This window comes from Psittacula echo (genome assembly GCF_963264785.1).
Source record: "Psittacula echo genome assembly, chromosome: Z".
Classification (NCBI taxonomy): domain Eukaryota; kingdom Metazoa; phylum Chordata; class Aves; order Psittaciformes; family Psittacidae; genus Psittacula; species Psittacula echo.
This window is the reverse complement of record NC_137742.1, coordinates 31,455,388-31,473,562: the sequence shown is the minus strand read 5'-3', so window position 1 is coordinate 31,473,562 and position 18,175 is coordinate 31,455,388. Positions and strand designations below refer to the sequence as shown.

The window sequence follows — 18,175 nt, the reverse complement described above, 5'->3', positions numbered from 1 at the left end:
CTGGTTAATCTGGCCCAGAAATTAGTATACTTCTTTTTTAATTCTCAGGCACTTATGAATTACCAGGGTGCACCACCAGTGTGAACTGGTGATTTGGCCTATTTTAGAAAAACATTAATATTCTGACACAAACTGAAGCATAACATTTCAAACCAAGGAAACTGATACTGGCAGTATCACTGCATTGAGCAGTAAAGTTGTTCTTAGCATCTTTAAATGCAGCTGAACTTTACTGTGGAATGTAGAGGACTCAAGGGCAGCTCTTCCATTAAGGACGATAGAGTTCATTTCCACAACAACTGTACCATGAATCACCTTGGTAATATCTTTATTTCCTTTGTGCTGAACACAGACAATGTCCAAATGACAGCAGCAAGGTAGGCATCATAACCACAGAAAAGCATGGTGCTGTAGCCCAGAGAGGAGGGGACTAGCTAAAAAGCGTCACGAGTGCCACTGTTTTATCTCAGATTATAGCTCACACTGCAATCTCTTTTCTTTGCCTCTCAAAATGCCTTCATTAGAAAGCCTTCTGCCTTCATTGACAATTAAGTAACACACAGATTTATGTAATAAGATTATTTTACTATTAACCATTTATAAATTAGAATCTCAGTGTACAGCCAATAGTCTCTTTGTTTACCAAATGCATATCCCACTATGATAAAGTGTATAATTGTCTTTAACAATGGAATTACACTAGTATGTCTCTGGTTTCTCTTAACAACTTTTTAGAGAAATGATAGCTGTTCATTAGCACTAATACTACAGAATTGCCCACAAAGTAGCTCCATGTTTGAGTGGGAGAATTGCTTGTTAACAGCCTACTTCAAACTTATTACTAGAATTATTAAAAAGAGTAAATAATGTTCATTGTATTTATTTGATTCATTTGATTAAAGTTTCATAGTCAGAACTAGGATATCAGTTCTGAGTGAGATATTACTCAAACAGTTTGTTTAGATTTCTATTTAAAGTAAGATATGATAACAGACTATAATAAATTATGACGAGAACAGGCTTGCAGGCAAGAACGGATAAGGGTTGCAGTGTATTTCTATGTCTAACCTACCCTATCTTGTAGAGCATTATAATTTTTTGTGGATTTTAATGTGTTTTGTGATTTAAGGGGAAGCATAGGGAGTAAAAGCTCTTCTAGGCTAATTGACTAGAAACTAAATATCTATTATGCCTCTAATTTCACTACCAGACTTTATGACTGAGCTGATCCTGTCCATTTACATGGTTGCTCTGTATTTACACAGCTAGTTCTTAACTTTCAGCAATCCATGGTAAATTTCTGCCCCTATGAAATTCAAATTGAAAGTCAACTTCAAGTCATATTACTAGATTTAGGGTGTTAGCTGATGGAAACTGAAAAATAACAAGTATATTGAGATTAATTTTAGGTTATAAATAAAAAGATTAGCTCATCATCATGAATTAGAGTAGTGCTTTTGGATACTGAACAGGTGGCTAAAAAGCAAAAGAGAATATTGTCAGATTGCCTCTTTGCTCATAAAAATACCGGACCCTATCCTGCCATAAAGGCTACAGGAATGAAGCCTGAGGTACACTCACTACAATATGAAGCTAAATATACTGCCAATTAGGCTTGCAGATGGCTTATAACAAGGCTATGTTGTGTCTGTATTTCCAAATTGCCAGTTTAAAGCTAGCAAAACCTTAAATGTGTTCTAAGGAATCAAGAGGAAAGCTGCTGAATTTTTCAGTTACTTGTAAAAAAAGTAGATAATGCAATACTGAAAACACTGGACACATAATTAAGAAGACGTTGTAGAACTCTTACAGTAATATAATCTACCAACAAAAAGATTACTTGGGATTTGTACTTGAGGATTGATCTCAATGTCCTTCTGAACAGAAAATTTCATATAAACAAACGTTTTATTCTCACCCAAAGGATTTTATCCCATTTCCATGTTCATGATGCTCCTCCCAGAAGCAATTTTTCCAGGCATAAATTCCTCTTCACCAGCAGTTATCATAGAGTAATTGAGGTTGGAGGAGATCTCCAGAAATGTAGTCAGTTCTGTTGCTCAAAGCAGGGTGAACTTGAACATGTTACTCATCATCATCACTTTTAATCTAACTCATGACTGATCTTGAGGTCCATCTCATCATCAGAAACAAATCTTATTTAAAGTTCTTCTTTTCATCTACTCCAAGAACTGAGTTTTTTGCTGCATCCAGATTACAGTAAACTCCAGTTTCAAAAAACATTCAGCAATTATCCCTGTTAATTATTAGACTAATTTAAATGATAGGCAATTGAGAAGAATGAGTAGTGTCCAGATATTGAAATGCCTCTAGAAATTTGACAGATGGTCTTTAAAAGTGTAGCAAATTGTTAATATTTCAATTACATGGTTTTGGGGGGAAGAAAATGGCGAAGGCACCTCAGTATGACAAGGTGAAATATTAATTTCTCTACTCTTGAGTCAAGCCCATAAAATATTTTCAAGGCCATATCTTAAGAATAAATCTTAATTGTCAGCAAAAATTACCTAACTTTAGAAAGACTTTATTCTTTATAATGTTAATCAACATATGATAGTGGTTAATACTAGTTTTAATACTAATGTGTTAGTATGACTCATAGTCTAGTTTTTGTATAACCTTATTCAAGATAATTGCATAATTACTAGGAAAATATTGAAAGCATTTTAGACAGAAAATGTGGAGCTGCCAGCAAAGGTCAGAATGTATGGGTCTTCTGAAAGTGTACTTTGAATTATGTATCCCTTATTTCTGAATAACAGCTTTATAAATATTTTAGGCTGAAAACAAAATAAACTCATAATTTATCACTAATTAACTACTTTCCATCTTTCTAAGCTGTCAAAGTAATGAAGTTGAAACCAGACTGAGAAATACTGCACATTCTGTAGTAAAGATGCAGTGAATAATGAAGAACATATGACTTTCTAAATAGCCAAAATGCAAGTACACCACATGCATGGATAGCTATATTTTTTTTTCTTTTTTTGCTATTTTTCCCCTCGCAGCATTTTTAAACAGGAAAAAAAATAATAAAAGATTCACTGTGCCACGTAGGCAGTTAACACGATGTCTATTGAGGAGCTGAAGATTCAAACAACCTGTAAGAGATTTAATTTCCCTTGTGTATGAACAGTACCTGGTATCTTACAGGTAATCATACACCCCAGGGCACCATTTCACTTTGCCTGTCTTATTTTCAGTTCCCTGTACAATTGTAGAATAACCTGGGGCCAGAAGGGAGCATAGGCATAAAAGAATTTGTTTAAACATACCATTATGACTTCTTTGAATTGTGATTTGCACTCACTTGGGAAACTATTGGTACTATGATAAAAGGGACTTGGGACCCATACAAAGATTTCAAGACATCATCCTCTGCTTAGCTATGTGAGAGCTACAGATTTTTACCTGGGGTTAGTGTACTTAACTCTTCTATTTGTTAGTTTTCTGTAGGAAGGAAGGAATGCATATACAATCACACTTTTCTTTTTGTGCATAGTTTTCAAATTTTTGCGTATCCCTCTCCATTTTCTACCTTTTAGCTATTTTTTAATGCATCTTTCTGCTCTCCATACTGTGTCCTTCTGTTCTTATCTGTTCTCTTTCTCTATATTTTTCTTTCAAATTTCAGCCCGTTTTGCTAGACTGTCGCACCCACTTTTTCAGATACTTCTCACATTCAGTCTCTGAAACACTGTAGAACCACTTAACTGACAAACTGGCAGCAAGGATGCATTAAACAACATTAATTTTTCTTTTCAGTGCCTGCTAATCACTTAGGTTACTTGCATTGACAACAGTTAGGCTTGAAGCTCACTACACCAACTGGAGTAGAGAACTGAAAATCTAGTTGCTTTATCTTCTTAAATAATTTTACAAGAAAGCAGTGCAAATGTCAGTTTTGCTGGTAGTGCCTAACAGGACAGTATTAATGTTACAGAAGATACCATGTCTGTCAGACATAACTTCAATGTCTATTAGAAAAAAATCTACTTATTACAGGAATCAATTATTCTGATAGTAATTTGCATAAATTGTGGAATTTAGGTAACGTTTGTAGCTGGGTGTATTAGATTTTCCAATTTCTAACATTATTAGAATACCTAATATACATTCTGATTTCTCTAATGAAATTGTAGTTTATTCATTATCTTTAATAGGCGGGGGGAAGAGGAAGGGATCCTCACAGAACTGACCAGATTTCAATACTACAATGCCTACTGCATTTCCTGAGATTGTTCTAATATTGAGAAGATTATTACTGCAAGAAAAACTATACCAGAAATAATCAGGCAAAATGATAAGTGCTTCTAAATTCATCTGATGATCATGTTGTAATTAATTTTTGTTTTCCAAATGAACCCTTATTTTCTTTATACAGTTTTCTGCTTTGAAATAGCCTGTGTGTTTCAATTTGAGTTTTCTGAAGATCAAGAGGGAACCTTTCACTTGTTATGGTATTTCTTTATGACACTGAATGTGTTTTCCCTTGGGCTCAAGCCTGCACGTGGTCATGAAAACATTGTGCTTTGGGATGAAATCAATAGGATTTCTTTTGCTTGCTTTTATGTGTCTCTTCTGTATGTTTGTGTAGGTTGTATTCAATACTTTTGCTCCTTGGATTAAATATTTGGTAACTTCTAAGTCACTGCAGCTGCCTGTGAGTCATAGTATCACAATATAATTTACACTGGAAGAAACCTGGGAGGTCATTTCCTCAAACTACCGGCTCAAAGCAGGCATCACATCCTTGTCTCTAAATTGGAAAGACATCAATTTGATGGGTGGAACACTCGGTTCATGAAGAACTGGCTGGATGGCCGCACGCAAAGAGTTGTGGTCAATGGCTCAATGTCCGGATGGAGACAGGTAACGAGTGGTGTCCCTTGGGGATCGGTGTTGGGACCGGTCTTGTTCAACATCTTTGTCGGTGACATGGACAGTGGGATTGAGTGCGCCCTGAGCAAGTCTGCTGATGACACCAAGCTGTGTGGTTCGGTTGATACGCCGGAGGGAAGGGATGTCATCCAGAGGGACCTCGACACGCTTGTGAGGTGAGCTGATGCCAACCTTATGAAGTTTAACCATGCCAAGTGCAAGGTCCTGCACCTGGGTCGGAGCAATCCCAGGCACGGCTACAGGTTGGGCAGAGAAGAGATTCAGAGCAGCCCTGCAGAGAAGGACTTGGGGGTGTTGGTCGATGAGAAAATGAACATGAGCTGGCTGCAGTGTGTGCTCGCAGCCCAGAAAGCCAACCGTATCCTGGGCTGCATCAAGAGGAGCGTGATCAGCAGGTTGAAGGAGGTGATCGTGCCCCTCTACTCTGCTCTTGTGAGACCTCACTTGGAGTATTGTGTGCAGTTCTGGTGTCCTCAACATGAAAAGGACACGGAACTGTTGGAACAAGTCCAGAGGAGGGCCACGAGGATGATCAGGAAACTGAAGCACCTCCCATATGAAGACAGGCTGAGAAAGTTGGGGCTGTTCAGCCTGGAGAAGAGAAGGCTGCGTGGAGACCTCTTAGCAGCCTTCCAGTATCTGAAGGGGGCCTGTAAGGACGCTGGGGAGGGACTCTTCATTAGGGACTGTAGTGATAGGACAAGGGGTAATGGGTTCAGACTTAAACAGGGGAAGTTTAGATTGGATATAAGGAAGAAATTCTTTACTGTTAGGGTGGTGAGGCATTGGAATTGGTTGCCCAAGGAAGCTGTGAATGTTCCACCCCTGTCAGTGCTCAAGGCCAGGTTGGGCAGAGCCTTGAGTTACATGGTCTATGGTGTGGTGTCCCTGCCTCAGGGTTGGGGGGTTGGAACTAAATGATCTTAAGATCCTTTCCAACCATAACCATTCTGTGATTCTATGCCTTCAGTGTTAGATGAGGCATTGTCCAGTTCATTTTCAAAAAACTCTGAAGATGGACACTACCATCACAAAACCTGTTCCAATGCCTTCATATCTTTTTTTTAATCCCTTGTCTTTACACGCAGTCAAAATTTCCCTTGCTACAACTTGTGACAACTGCCTGTTGTCTTCCTCTGTGCACCTTTTAGGAAAGCTTGGCTCCATCTTCTCTGTAGTCTCCCAAACCCTGCTGCTCTTCCCTCTCCTCCTCACATGCTCCATCGTCCTAACCATCCCCTGCTCAGCCTTGCTCCAATATGTGCTGGAAGGCCCGAAACTTTACACAGTACTGCAGATATGGCCTTGCGAGTGCCAAAGAGAGGGGAGTTTTCTTTCTTTGACCTGCTTGGCTGTCCCCTTCAGTCATTTCCAACACAGGAGATCTAGGCCCTATACTGGTTGGAAATAAACGTCAAGCTCTGGAAAAAGAAATTTTTATTTTCAAGCTGCTGAGACCTTTTTCATAACTCGCAGATGTAAACCTTGGATGCAAGGTTATTGGCGCCATTCACCTGATTTCCACGAGGTGGTGCTAGAGAAGAATAGCTTCAATGAGCTGTATGTCAGTGGGAGCTGTAGGTCGGTTAGCAGCTGTCTATCGTCCTTGGTGTTAGTTAGCCCATGTAGTTTGCCAGAGACAATAAAGAGAGCAGCTGGTAGAGAATCTGCTCCTCTGCAGCTATTCACATATACAAGGAACATGAGGAACTGTGTTTAAAGCACACAAACGTCAGAGAAATTTAGCCTCCCTATGACTTCCTTGGTTAGACAAATTTTGGATAGAAACAAATAGAAACAAAATAGAAACAAAACCAAGATGACATTTTTGAAATCTCTGTTTATACACACCCTCTACTTCAAAATTCATGCCACATATATCTAAAAGCAGCAACACTCAAACAGAATACTCTTCTGTCTAAATCAGTGGGAAACTACAAGATGTATATATTAGTATATTTATTGTAATGTCAACAACATCACATCATCCTAGCTAAGAGAAAAAAGACCCTTGACTTCAGACTGAGTAAGTGCAGAACTTAATACCAGGGAAGAGGCATAACCGAGTCTTTGTCTATTGATGTGTTGTGTTACTAAATATTCTCAATAGGAATTGCGTGATTTGTATTACTTACAAGTTTTAGTACTGTTGCAACTACACTAATGCTAGATTGTAATTTTTTGTTTATACTGTAAAAGCATTCATTAGCCTAACAATTTCTAGTTCTAATTTCTAGTTCTTTCGTCTGAAGGTGGTATATAACACAGTGCATTTGCTAGGAACATATTTCAGGGCTAGCAGGGCTGGCTGGCAGTCTCTTGCTTTAACACAGGATGGTCGTTCTTAAAATCACACTTAAATGCAGTCATTCTTTTACCAGTTCTCAGTGTTTTTCACTGTAAGTGTTGTGTTGTTGGGGTTTTTTTGGGGGGGGGAGGGGGCGGGTTGGTTTGTTTGGTTTTTTTTTGTCTGGAAATGATTGTTCCCTCTCCATGATGGAGAAAATTCTGGTTTCCTAAAAAGTTAGCACATAGATTCTAAGACAATATAGTCTCCTGTATTAAATACATCATTTTGGTTAGTTTTTTCAGATTAACTATTATAAGGATCACATTATTTATAGTTATTGATGCTATTCTCACAAATTTTATTCTAACAAGTCACAAATACAGAGTTCTAGAAGTTATATATGAAGAATACTTCATTAAATTGTTCTGCAACAAACAAAACTTGATATTTTCTTTAAAGCACAGCTTTTGAAAAGGAGAAAAAAGAGCAAAATATTTCAATTAATATTGTAATAATTGTCACATCTGCTAAGTAAAAGTTAAGGAATATCAGTACTGTTTTGAAAATAAACTGCAAAATAGTAATTATATTTCAAATTCAACTGTTAAATGCATTTGATAAATGGTTTTTCGTTCTAAAGTGTTAGAGGCTATATTTTTCTAAAAGACTCCCTGATTTTCATTCTGTACTTTTTAAATAAAATTTCTACATGCTTTCTGCCTCTCAAAAGAAAAACTTACCTGCCACTCCTGAGACACTGAGATTGGTGGGAATACAAAAATGTCAGTTTGAAGAGTTGCTATGAGCAAAACAAGAATCCAGGAAGAATTAGGATCCAGGAACTGATAACTTGTTTTTCTGTGTACATCTATAGTTACAAGCTGCCTGAATTTATTGTGTTTCCTGAGAAAAATTGTAAAATGACATTACTATATTATATCTCACATCTGAAACTTTACAAAATTACCACTGCTGCTTTCCATAAGGGCTTTTGTCCCTTAAATGGTTAAAAAAAATAATCTTATTATTAAGGTAGATGGTAAAAGTACAAAATTATGCATAGAACCATAATTTCAGTTTTAGCTATAAAATAGATTCAAAATTCACTGTTGTCACGTGAATTTTTTTTTTTTTTTTTTTGCTGACATTAGCAATGGTGATTTCATTAGTATGCTTTTTATGTGCTTTATGGTGAATTGTCATCATTTCATCAACTTACCATCTACAGAGCATGTTCTGCAATTTAGTAAGCTGATCACATTGCAAATAATAAATGTGGACTATGAAGTGGTAGTGTATCAAATAGTGAAATGGGGTGGACTAGATGACCTTTAAAGGTCCATTCCAGCCCATACTGTTCTATGATTCTAGAAATTATTATACCTGATACATAACTGAATTTATTGTGCAACATAATAGATAGTGCTACAATAATTTAATTCTACAGTAGTGTATGCTGAAGTCAATATCTAGTTTGGGGTTTTTTCTTCTTATTGACTTCACTGAACTCTTAACATATCCAGAAGTTGTGTTATTTAGGGAATACTCAAAAGCTCTCTTCTGTTCAGGCAGCATTGGAAGCAACGGATTGATTTTCACTGTTTGAAGAACACAACAAGCCCAGCAGTGAAACTCCACACTGCTAGTAGCAGGGGGTGTGGAGGAAATCTTTTAAGATCTCACAGACCTTTGGAGTTTGATCTACTGTAGGTAACTACCTTATTGTAATGGGCATTGGTGTGATTGACTGATGATAGGATTCTTATTTCAGGTATGCATTGTTGATTATATTTGCACAGAACAATTCCTGCAACTGCTGTGTAGCTTGTAGGTTGTTCCACTGCAACTGAGAGACAACTTCTTGGCACGGGTGCGTAACGTTTGCCATTTATACACGTATTTGCATCAAATGATGCCTACTTGCACCAGATGACTTGCATCTAAGAAAATTGCCACAAAATCACAGTGGTACTACATGCACAGAAGTGGAAAATCAGGTCTTTAACAGCTAGTGATCCTGATCACTTTTGGTTTGTCTTGTTTTGTATTACAAATGTTTTGTTCCTTGCAGGGTATGGCCTGTTGACATTTGTGTGTCTGCATCTTCTTTTTCACACTGACACACCCTGTTGCTAAAAGGCAGGTTCTCCTCCAGTGTACCACACACAAGTGCCTGATTTTTACTTTATTCCGTCTTTTTGAACATTTAATTCTTTTTCAGGTGTTGCTCTGCACCCTGCTTTGCAGCTGAACATGACTGTGTTTCCCTCTATGATTCAGAAATGGAGGCCAATATGTTAAAGCAATTTTCTGTTGGTGTTTGCAGGCATGTGCTATGCCTCATCAGTTCAATGTGCCTCCCTTCTCTCTGCCTGCACATCGTGAGTCTGATGCTTAGTGTGCGTTTTCTTAGAGAGCTGCCATGCAGGATAGATGCTAAAATTGCATAATGGAGTATATTGGCTGACTTGGAGCTACAAGGGCAGAGAGATCTGCCTATCCTTATCCTCTTCCTTTGTTCTCAGACCTGAGACAACTTTTCTGCTCCTTTCCCTAAGTCAGTCATACAGTCAGACAGGACATACACATATGCATTTAATAACTTCTAAATGTTTTCTTCTGAAGTTCAGGTGAGCTTGTAAGAGACATTTTTAAAAGTAAAATGTTTACCACACCTAGAACTAACTCTGCTTTGTGTTTCATATCCATGTATGCTTCCTTCTTTTTCCTGTCTTCGAAATATCCCCTGTGTATTTTTTCCCTTCCAGAAGAATTCAGCTCCTTAAAAGCATAACTGTGCAGGTAAGACAAAAAAAGACTGACCAGTTAATGTTTTTCACATCTAGCCCTTCTCTTTTCCATTGAAAGTACAGAAATTAAGGGTGGTACTCATGCAAAGAAACTGCAAAGAAACTACAAAGAACTGAAAGTTAAGCCAGGATGGAAATTAGCTGATCTCAAATTTCCTTTTTTTCTATTAGCTTCTGTTATTATACAAGTTTGGGCACCTAGGCCATTGCAAGTTAGACAAGTTACTTTTCCTGTAAATATGACACCCTGAAGTAAAAATTTTTGTCCTCGTTGGGTTCTTTGTTTTCCAGCTTGCGAATATCAAGGGAGTCATCGTTCACATACAGGTAGTAACTTGTGTCTTCGTAGCACTGGAACTGCACTGAATCGCCTTGGTAATGCATGATGAAAAAGTGATTATCTTCACTCAGCTATGAAAATACACAAAGTAAAGAACATAAGTTATCTTTTAATATCCTTTTAAGAAGTTTCCATGCAACAAAAATTAATGTATGTTGCTAGCTTGTTTTATTTTGAATGCTTTTCTCCAGTAACACATATTTACTAGTTTTTAGATAAATCTTTGGCAATACCTGATCATTTTGGGATAGATTCTATCATAACTATGAGTAAAATAATACCTGCCTCCCTCAAAGGACTGAGTATTTCCAGACCCATAGCTGCATTCCTTTGCTTCATAAAAAGACCAGCAGTTTTCCTCTGCACTATACCTGTTATTTGAATCATTTAGGATTTTCAGCTGGTTATTTTCTTACCACAAACCTACCCTGTCAGTTGTCACTAGCAACAAAATGTCAATTCACAGTTTTTCTTGCTCTTTTGGAGTGAAATTGAAATGTTTCAGTCTCAATTATTCTTCAGCAATTTTTCTTTACCTATGATTTTTCTCTCCAGTTTCCAACACACTTTTTTCAGATATATCTTTGGAGGAATGGCTTTCGTCAAAACAGCCCCTCCAGGTGAGGATAGAAAAACAGCTATCAGAAAACACCATGCCAGACAGTGGAAGAGTGCATGCTGGGCGATAGCCTCTGAAAACGTAAGATCTGGGGTCTACAAGCCCTGTTAAATCTACAAGAACAGGTAAGCTCAGGATACTGAGGAGGTGCTGAACCAGCCCAAGGCCTCCAGCACAGACTGGCACCCACAACAGGTCATGTAACCCACACCACATCCAAGAAAGCAGCAGTTGCCATAGGAGGGCAGACTACAGGACAGTGTTTGTAAGCACACCCGCTGACACAAGGGACTTTGTGTGTGTGTGACCTTGTGCACAGCTCCCCAGTGTGGGTACGAGCCCCTGCTCCCGAGTGTGTGCACTGAGTGAGGGAGTAGCTGAGGAGACTGTGTGAATAGTTACATGCTGCTAATAGTAAGAGTTCAATTAATAAAAGGTTGAGATTTATGTTTCACCCTACTCAATCTCTTGTCAGGGGGCAGGGAATTTATACCATCTTTTGCAGAAGGCTGGGGTGGTAAATGAATGCGTCACAATCAAATTATTTCATCTTCCCTTTTGAGTGACTTGTTCAAACACCTTCATCCTACCCACAGGACAGTTCGATAAATCTGACCAGTCTGGTGTATTACCATTGTGCACAATGCTTAAGGGGACCTCTAAAGTGAAACTGAATGCTTGGGGAAAAGGCTTGCAGCTGTGCTGTAGATTACAGCATTGGCAATAATTACCCTTCCATAGAAGGAGGAATGTGTCTTTTCAGCCATTATGACAAAAGGGGACATAAAGAAAATGTCCTGCAGTTATCATAAAGTACACGAAAGCAACTTTAGGATACACCTCTTGTATTAGCAAAGGTATAATAGGAAGAGCTAAAACATTCTGTCCTGATCAAGCCAGACACAAAGGAGTGCAGAGCACACTACAATCTACATTTTGCCTCAGATGAAACAAGGCACATGATCAAAAACTACGAGGCATAAAATGATGAAAAGTGAACAAGCAAAACTGAGCTGCAACCTCAGTTGCACCAATGAAGTTACAGACCTTGGAAATATTACAAATCAATTGTGAGGCACTTTGAATTTATGTTTAAAATGGGGTTGAAGACACACCAGTGTTTTAGCTATTGCTAAGCAGTCCATGCACAGCATCAAGACCTTTATTTCCCACTCTGCCTCAGCAACTAGGCTGAGGGTGGGCAAAAAAGCTGGGAGAGGACACAGCTGGGACAGCCATCCTGGGCTGGCGAAAGGGATACTCCATGCCATATGTCATGGGGAGCTGTAAAGACTAGTGTAGAGAAAGAAGAGGGTGCAGATATTTTTTGCTTCTGAAGTGGCTTTTGCTCAGAGACTGGCTGGGCAATGATCTGCTTATGGGATGAAGTAAGTACTTTGGCATCACTTGGGGGGGAGGGTTGCCTTCACATAGTATACTGTCTTTCTCTTGACTCACAAGTTTCGCTTTCACTCTTGCTGTTCTCTCCCCTGTCCCACTGGAGGGGAGTCAGATCGAGTGAGTGGCTGTGTGGGGACTTGACTTGATCACATCCTCATCATATCATCATCATCATCATCATCATCATCATCAGATCAACACACCTCAGTGCTTTTCTTTCCACAGATGGTCCTGTCCTGACAAGTGGCAGGGCTGTGGTTCCAGCCCTGGGGCAGTCGGTTCCAGGCATACTACACATGAATGCAAACTGTGGCCTGCACTCTGCTGCCAAAGGGATCAAGAAAAACACTTTGGCAATGTTAGCTGTAGCATACACTGCCACATTTGACTCCCATTCCTATTGGAACTCTGGACGTCTGATACAGCAGCACTCGGTGGTGCTATGACTTTGCTCAGGTCAGAATAGTGAGCTTCCGCTCTCCACTAGATTTTGACACTGGCAATATGGGACTGCTGAAGGGTGAGTGAACTTTGCTGATCACTCCTTCATTTTCCAATAGATGAATTAAAACTTTTTGAGCCAAAAAAACCCCAAACCCTCAAGCTGCATGCTGGGTTGATCCCAGCCAGCAGCAGAGCACTTTAAAAATAGCATTGTCATTTCTGACAAGATCAAAAGTTCTGAATCAAGGTAATTCTGTGGACCTCACCTGCCAGATTTTGCCTGTTTGGAATTTAATTTTCTTTATCTTGATCTATTTAACTGGAGTAAAGAGTAAGTCCCACAATCAGATAATGGAATCATAGAATGGTTTGGGTTGGAAGGGACCTTTAGGATGATCTAGTTGCAATCCCCTGCTATGGGCAGGGACACCTCACACTAAATCACATTGCTCAAAGTTCCATTCAACCTGGCTTTGAACATTTCCAGGGATGGGGCAGCCACAGATTCTCTGGGCAACCTGTGCAACAGTGAACGACTTTCTCCTTATATATCTAGTCTAAATCAACCCTCTTTCAGTTTAAAATCACTCTGCCTTGTCCTGTCACTGCTTGCTTTCATACAGAGTCCCTCTCCACATTTCTCCAAGGCCCCTTTTAGGTATAAGACCACTGTAAGATCTCCCCAGAGCCTTCTCCAGGCTGAACAAGCCCAACTCTCTTGGTCTTTCTGCATAGCAGAGGTGCTCCAACTCCTGATTATATTTGTGGCCTCCTCTGGACTCACTCAAGCAGGTTCACGTACTTCTTGTGTTGAGGGCTCCAGAGCTGGATGCAGCACTGCAGGTGGGGTCTCATGAGAGCAGAGCAGAGGGGCAGGATCACCTCCCTAGACCTGCTGGTCACGCTCCTTTTGATGCAACCCAGCACACAGTTGGTTCCTGGGCTCAAGCACAGTTGAGGGGTCATGATGAGCTTCTCATCAACCAACATCCCCAAGCCTTTCTCCTCAGGGCTGTTCTCAATGCAGTCTCTGCCCAGAATAGTTATGCCTGGGATTGCCCTGACCCTGGTGCAAGACCTTGCACTTGGCCTTGTTGAACTCCTTGAGGTTTGTGCTGTCCCTCTGGATGACATCCCTTCCCTCCAGCGTGTCAACCACATCACACAGCTTGGTGTCATCATCACACTTGCTGAGGGCACATCAGTACCACTGCTTATGTCATTGACAAGGATGTTAAACAGAATCAGTCCCAACACTGACCCTTGAGGGACACCACTCGTCACCATTCTCCACTAGGACACTGAGCCATTGGTTGCTGTCCTGGGTTCAGCAGTAGCAGTCAGTTTTTCTCCTTTTTAGTAGCTGTTGCAGCACTGTGTTTTTGACTTTCAGCCTCGGAACAAAGCTGATAACAACTGATGTTTAGACTGACCAAAGACTTTGTGAGTCTCATGCTCTGCCAGGGAGGAGGAGGGGCCGGGAGGAAGCAGGGACAGGACGCCTGACCCAAACTAGCCAAAGAGGTATTCCATACCACAGCACGTCATGCCCGGGGATGTAACTGGGAGCTACCCGGAAGGGCACGTCCTCTTTTCGGTCGGGCTCTTTTCTGGCGAGCGGTATCATATTTTCTTCCCTTGTTATTTCTCTTATCATTATTATTATTGGTGGCAGCAGTAGTGATTTGTGTTATACCTGAGTTACTGGACTGTTCTTATCTCAACCCGTGGGAGTTACATTCTTTCGATTCTCCTCCCCATCCCTCTGGGGAGTGGGGGGGGGAAGTAGACTGCGTGGTTCTAATTTACAGCCGGGGCTTAAACCACGACAGTTCTTTTTGGCGCCCAACGTGGGGCCCGAAGGGTTGAGATAACGACAGATCTGACCGGAGTGTGTCTAATCGTATTTGTGATAAGCATTCAGTGTTTTAGATTAATAGTCACTCGTCACAATGCTGATTTATTGGCTCTCAAAGTTGTTGTTTTTGATCTCACAGTCTCAATATGCCGTAGGTTACTTAGAGCCGGTATTTGCTGTGTTGGTGTTTTTCAAGTGTGGGGCTTGGGCTAAGGTTGTTGTCTCGTTGTATTTTGTAGCAATGACTTGTAATACAATAGAAGGATTGATCATGAAACTGATCTGGCTTGTGTTCCCAGTGTGGTCACCACCTTTATACTTTGGGAGGTATATAATACAAATGCTTAGCAACTATACATCTTTTTTCTCCTTCCTGGGTGGTCAACCTATGAAGGAGACATTCTTTTACCCTCCCAGTGCCCCTCCCAGACCGTTTACAGCATCGTTTGAGAGTTTTGAAATTTTTGAGTGGCCTTTTAATATTGTTGAGACCTGTTTGCTGATTGTGATGGGGGTCACCATGTTGGCACGCATACAGAGTGTGTTTTGTCCACAACCATTACGTCTGATCTCAAGAGTTAAGCAGAGTCGGGTTTGGGTCTTGTCTGGGGTTAGACGACAAAATAGGGGGACCGAGAGATTTTCCCCAAGGCTGGACAGCCATGAGTGGCAAGGTGTGTGGGATAGTATGGGCAAGTACCTAGGTCAGTGGGCCCCTCCAGTGTTTTGGAATTTCACCACCGAACAACTGCAAAATCCAGAAGAATTAGTAAAACACTTAAATGAGGTGTGCTGTCATCCTGGTCATACCAGAGAGGGACAAATCATGTCAACGTGCTGGGGCTTGGCCTATGCCTACCGGGCCTTGTTCAACGCTATCCAGCACCTTCAAAAGGGAAAAAATGTCCCTGGATCTGAGAGCGAAGCAACAGACAGCGCAGCTACTCCAGCTCCGAGCACAGCAGCTACACCACCCCCAGCGACAAGTACAGCCACTACTCAAACTTCGACTGCAACAGACAGTGCAGCTACCCCAGCTCCAAACACAGCAGCTACACCACCCCCAGCGACAAGTACAGCCGCTACTCAAACTTCAACTGCAACAGACAGCGAAGCTACCCCAGCTCCAACCACAGCAGCTACACCACCCCCAGCAACAAAGTACTGTTGCTACTCAAACCACAGTGATGACTGCAGCTAAACCAGAGGACCAATTCGTACCAATATCGATTGCCCCTCTACGCAAGAGAAAAAGCAAAAAAGAGGCAAGAAGGGTGAAGCGAGATGAAGAAACAATGTATTCACCACTCAGGACAGCATCTGGTCAGGAGTCATCATCACATGACGAAGAAGAAGAAGAGGTGACTTCTCGACCTCGGACCTCAACCGAGCTACGGAATATGCGAAAAGATTTTACCCGTCAACCAGGGGAGCACATCATCACCTGGTTGCTGCGATGCTGGGACAATGGGGCCGATGGTCACGAACTAGGAGGTACGGAAGCCAAGCAGCTGGGATCACTTGCTAGAGAAGGGGGAATTGACAAAGCAATTGCAAGAGAGAAAAAGTCCCTCAGTCTTTGGAGGCGGCTCTTGGCAGCTGTGAAAGAAAGATTTCCATACAAGGACGATGTTACGAATCGTTCGGCCAAGTGGACTACTTTAGACAAAGGCATCCAGTCTCTGAGGGAATCAGCCATCGTAGAGATGATTTATCACATCAAACCGAATAACGGAGATATACCCATAGACCCAGATGAAGTCGAATGTACACGACCCATGTGGCGAAAACTTACACGGAATGCACCGTCATCATATGCCCATTCATTGGCAACAGTAACCTGGAATGACATAGTAACACCAACAGTGGATGAAATGATTCATAAACTCCGAGAGTTCGAAGACAATCTCACCCCTTCCATCATCTCAGCTGTGGAAAAACTGTCCCAGGATGTCAAACAATTGAGGGACGATCTATCTGATTTATCCAGCTCCTCACGTGTACCAACACAGGTCTCAGCTGTTAACAAAAGACGTCCTATTGTTCGAGACAGAAGATATAGAAGGCAAACACCACGGGCCACCCTATGGTTTTACCTGCGGGATCATGGAGAAGACATGACGAAGTGGGATGGAAAACCTACTTCAGCTTTGGAGGAACGGGTGCATGAATTGAAAATAGGAACAAGGGTCAAGACTAATCATCCCATGAGAGCTGCGGCTTCAGTCTCTGGTGAGCAGGTTCCCAGATGGAGCGGAAGAGCTGATTTTACTCCAGCTCCTATGATAACGAAGAATAATCCCTTTCAATACGACTTAGGTGTCCAACGTTGTGATGACTGTTAGAGGGACCCTGCCTCCAGCCAGGTGGAGGTAGGGGATAATCGGATTTACTGGACTGTGTGGGTCAGATGGCCTGGCACATCAGTCCCACAGAAGTATAAAGCTCTCGTAGATACCGGTGCACAGTGTACCCTGATGCCGTCAAGCTGTCAAGGGGTGGAACCCATCTATATCTCTGGAGTGACAGGAGGTTCCCAAGAGTTGACTGTACTGGAGGCTGAGATCAGCCTGACTGGAAGGAAATGGCAAAAGCACCCCATTGTGACTGGTCCAGAGGCTCCATGCATCCTCGGCATAGATTACCTCAGGAGAGGGTACTTCAAAGACCCAAAAGGGTACCGATGGGCTTTTGGTATTGCTGCTTTGGAGACTGAGGAAAATGAGCAGCTGTCCACCTTGCCTGGTCTCTCAGAGGATCCTTCTGTTGTGGGGTTGCTGAAGGTCGAAGAACAACAAGTGCCAATCGCGACCGCAACAGTGCACCGGCGGCAATATCGCACCAATCGAGACTCCCTGATTCCCATCCATAAGCTGATCCGTAGTCTGGAGAGTCAGGGAGTGATCAGCAGGACCCGCTCACCCTTTAATAGCCCCATATGGCCAGTGCGAAAGTCTAACGGAGAGTGGAGACTAACAGTAGACTATCGTGGCCTGAATGAAGTCACACCACCATTGAGTGCTGCTGTACCGGACAGGCTAGACCTTCAGTATGAACTGGAGTCAAAGGCAGCCAAGTGGTATGCCACGATTGATATTGCCAATGCATTCTTCTCAATTCCTTTGGCAGCAGAGTGTAGGCCACAGTTTGCTTTTACTTGGAGGGGCGTCCAGTACACTTGGAACCGACTGCCCCAGGGGTGGAAACACAGCCCTACCATTTGCCATGGACTGATCCAGAATGCACTGGAACAGGGGCAAGCTCTAGAACACCTGCAATACATTGATGACATTATTGTGTGGGGTGATACAGCGGAAGAAGTCTTTGAGAAAGGGAGGGAAATAATCCAAATCCTGCTGAAAGCTGGTTTTGCCATAAAACGGAGTAAGGTCAAGGGACCTGCACAGGAGATTCAGTTTTTGGGAATAAAATGGCAAGATGGACGTCGCCAGATCCCTACAGATGTGATCAACAAAATAACAGCAATGTC

General features: G+C 41.5%; 1 protein-coding gene across 1 annotated transcript in view; it reads right to left on the bottom strand.

Moving 5' to 3' along the window:
• Positions 1–6,525: 6,525 nt before the first annotated feature.
• The window catches only part of LOC308232065 (uncharacterized protein), a 32,887-nt gene continuing 21,237 nt past the window's right edge, over positions 6,526–18,175 (bottom strand). Inside the window, exon 7 of the mRNA XM_080638049.1 lies at positions 6,526–10,434. Coding sequence (XP_080494175.1) covers positions 10,246–10,434 — 189 coding nt within the window. The 3' untranslated portion in view covers positions 6,526–10,245. The remainder of the gene's footprint in view (positions 10,435–18,175) is intronic.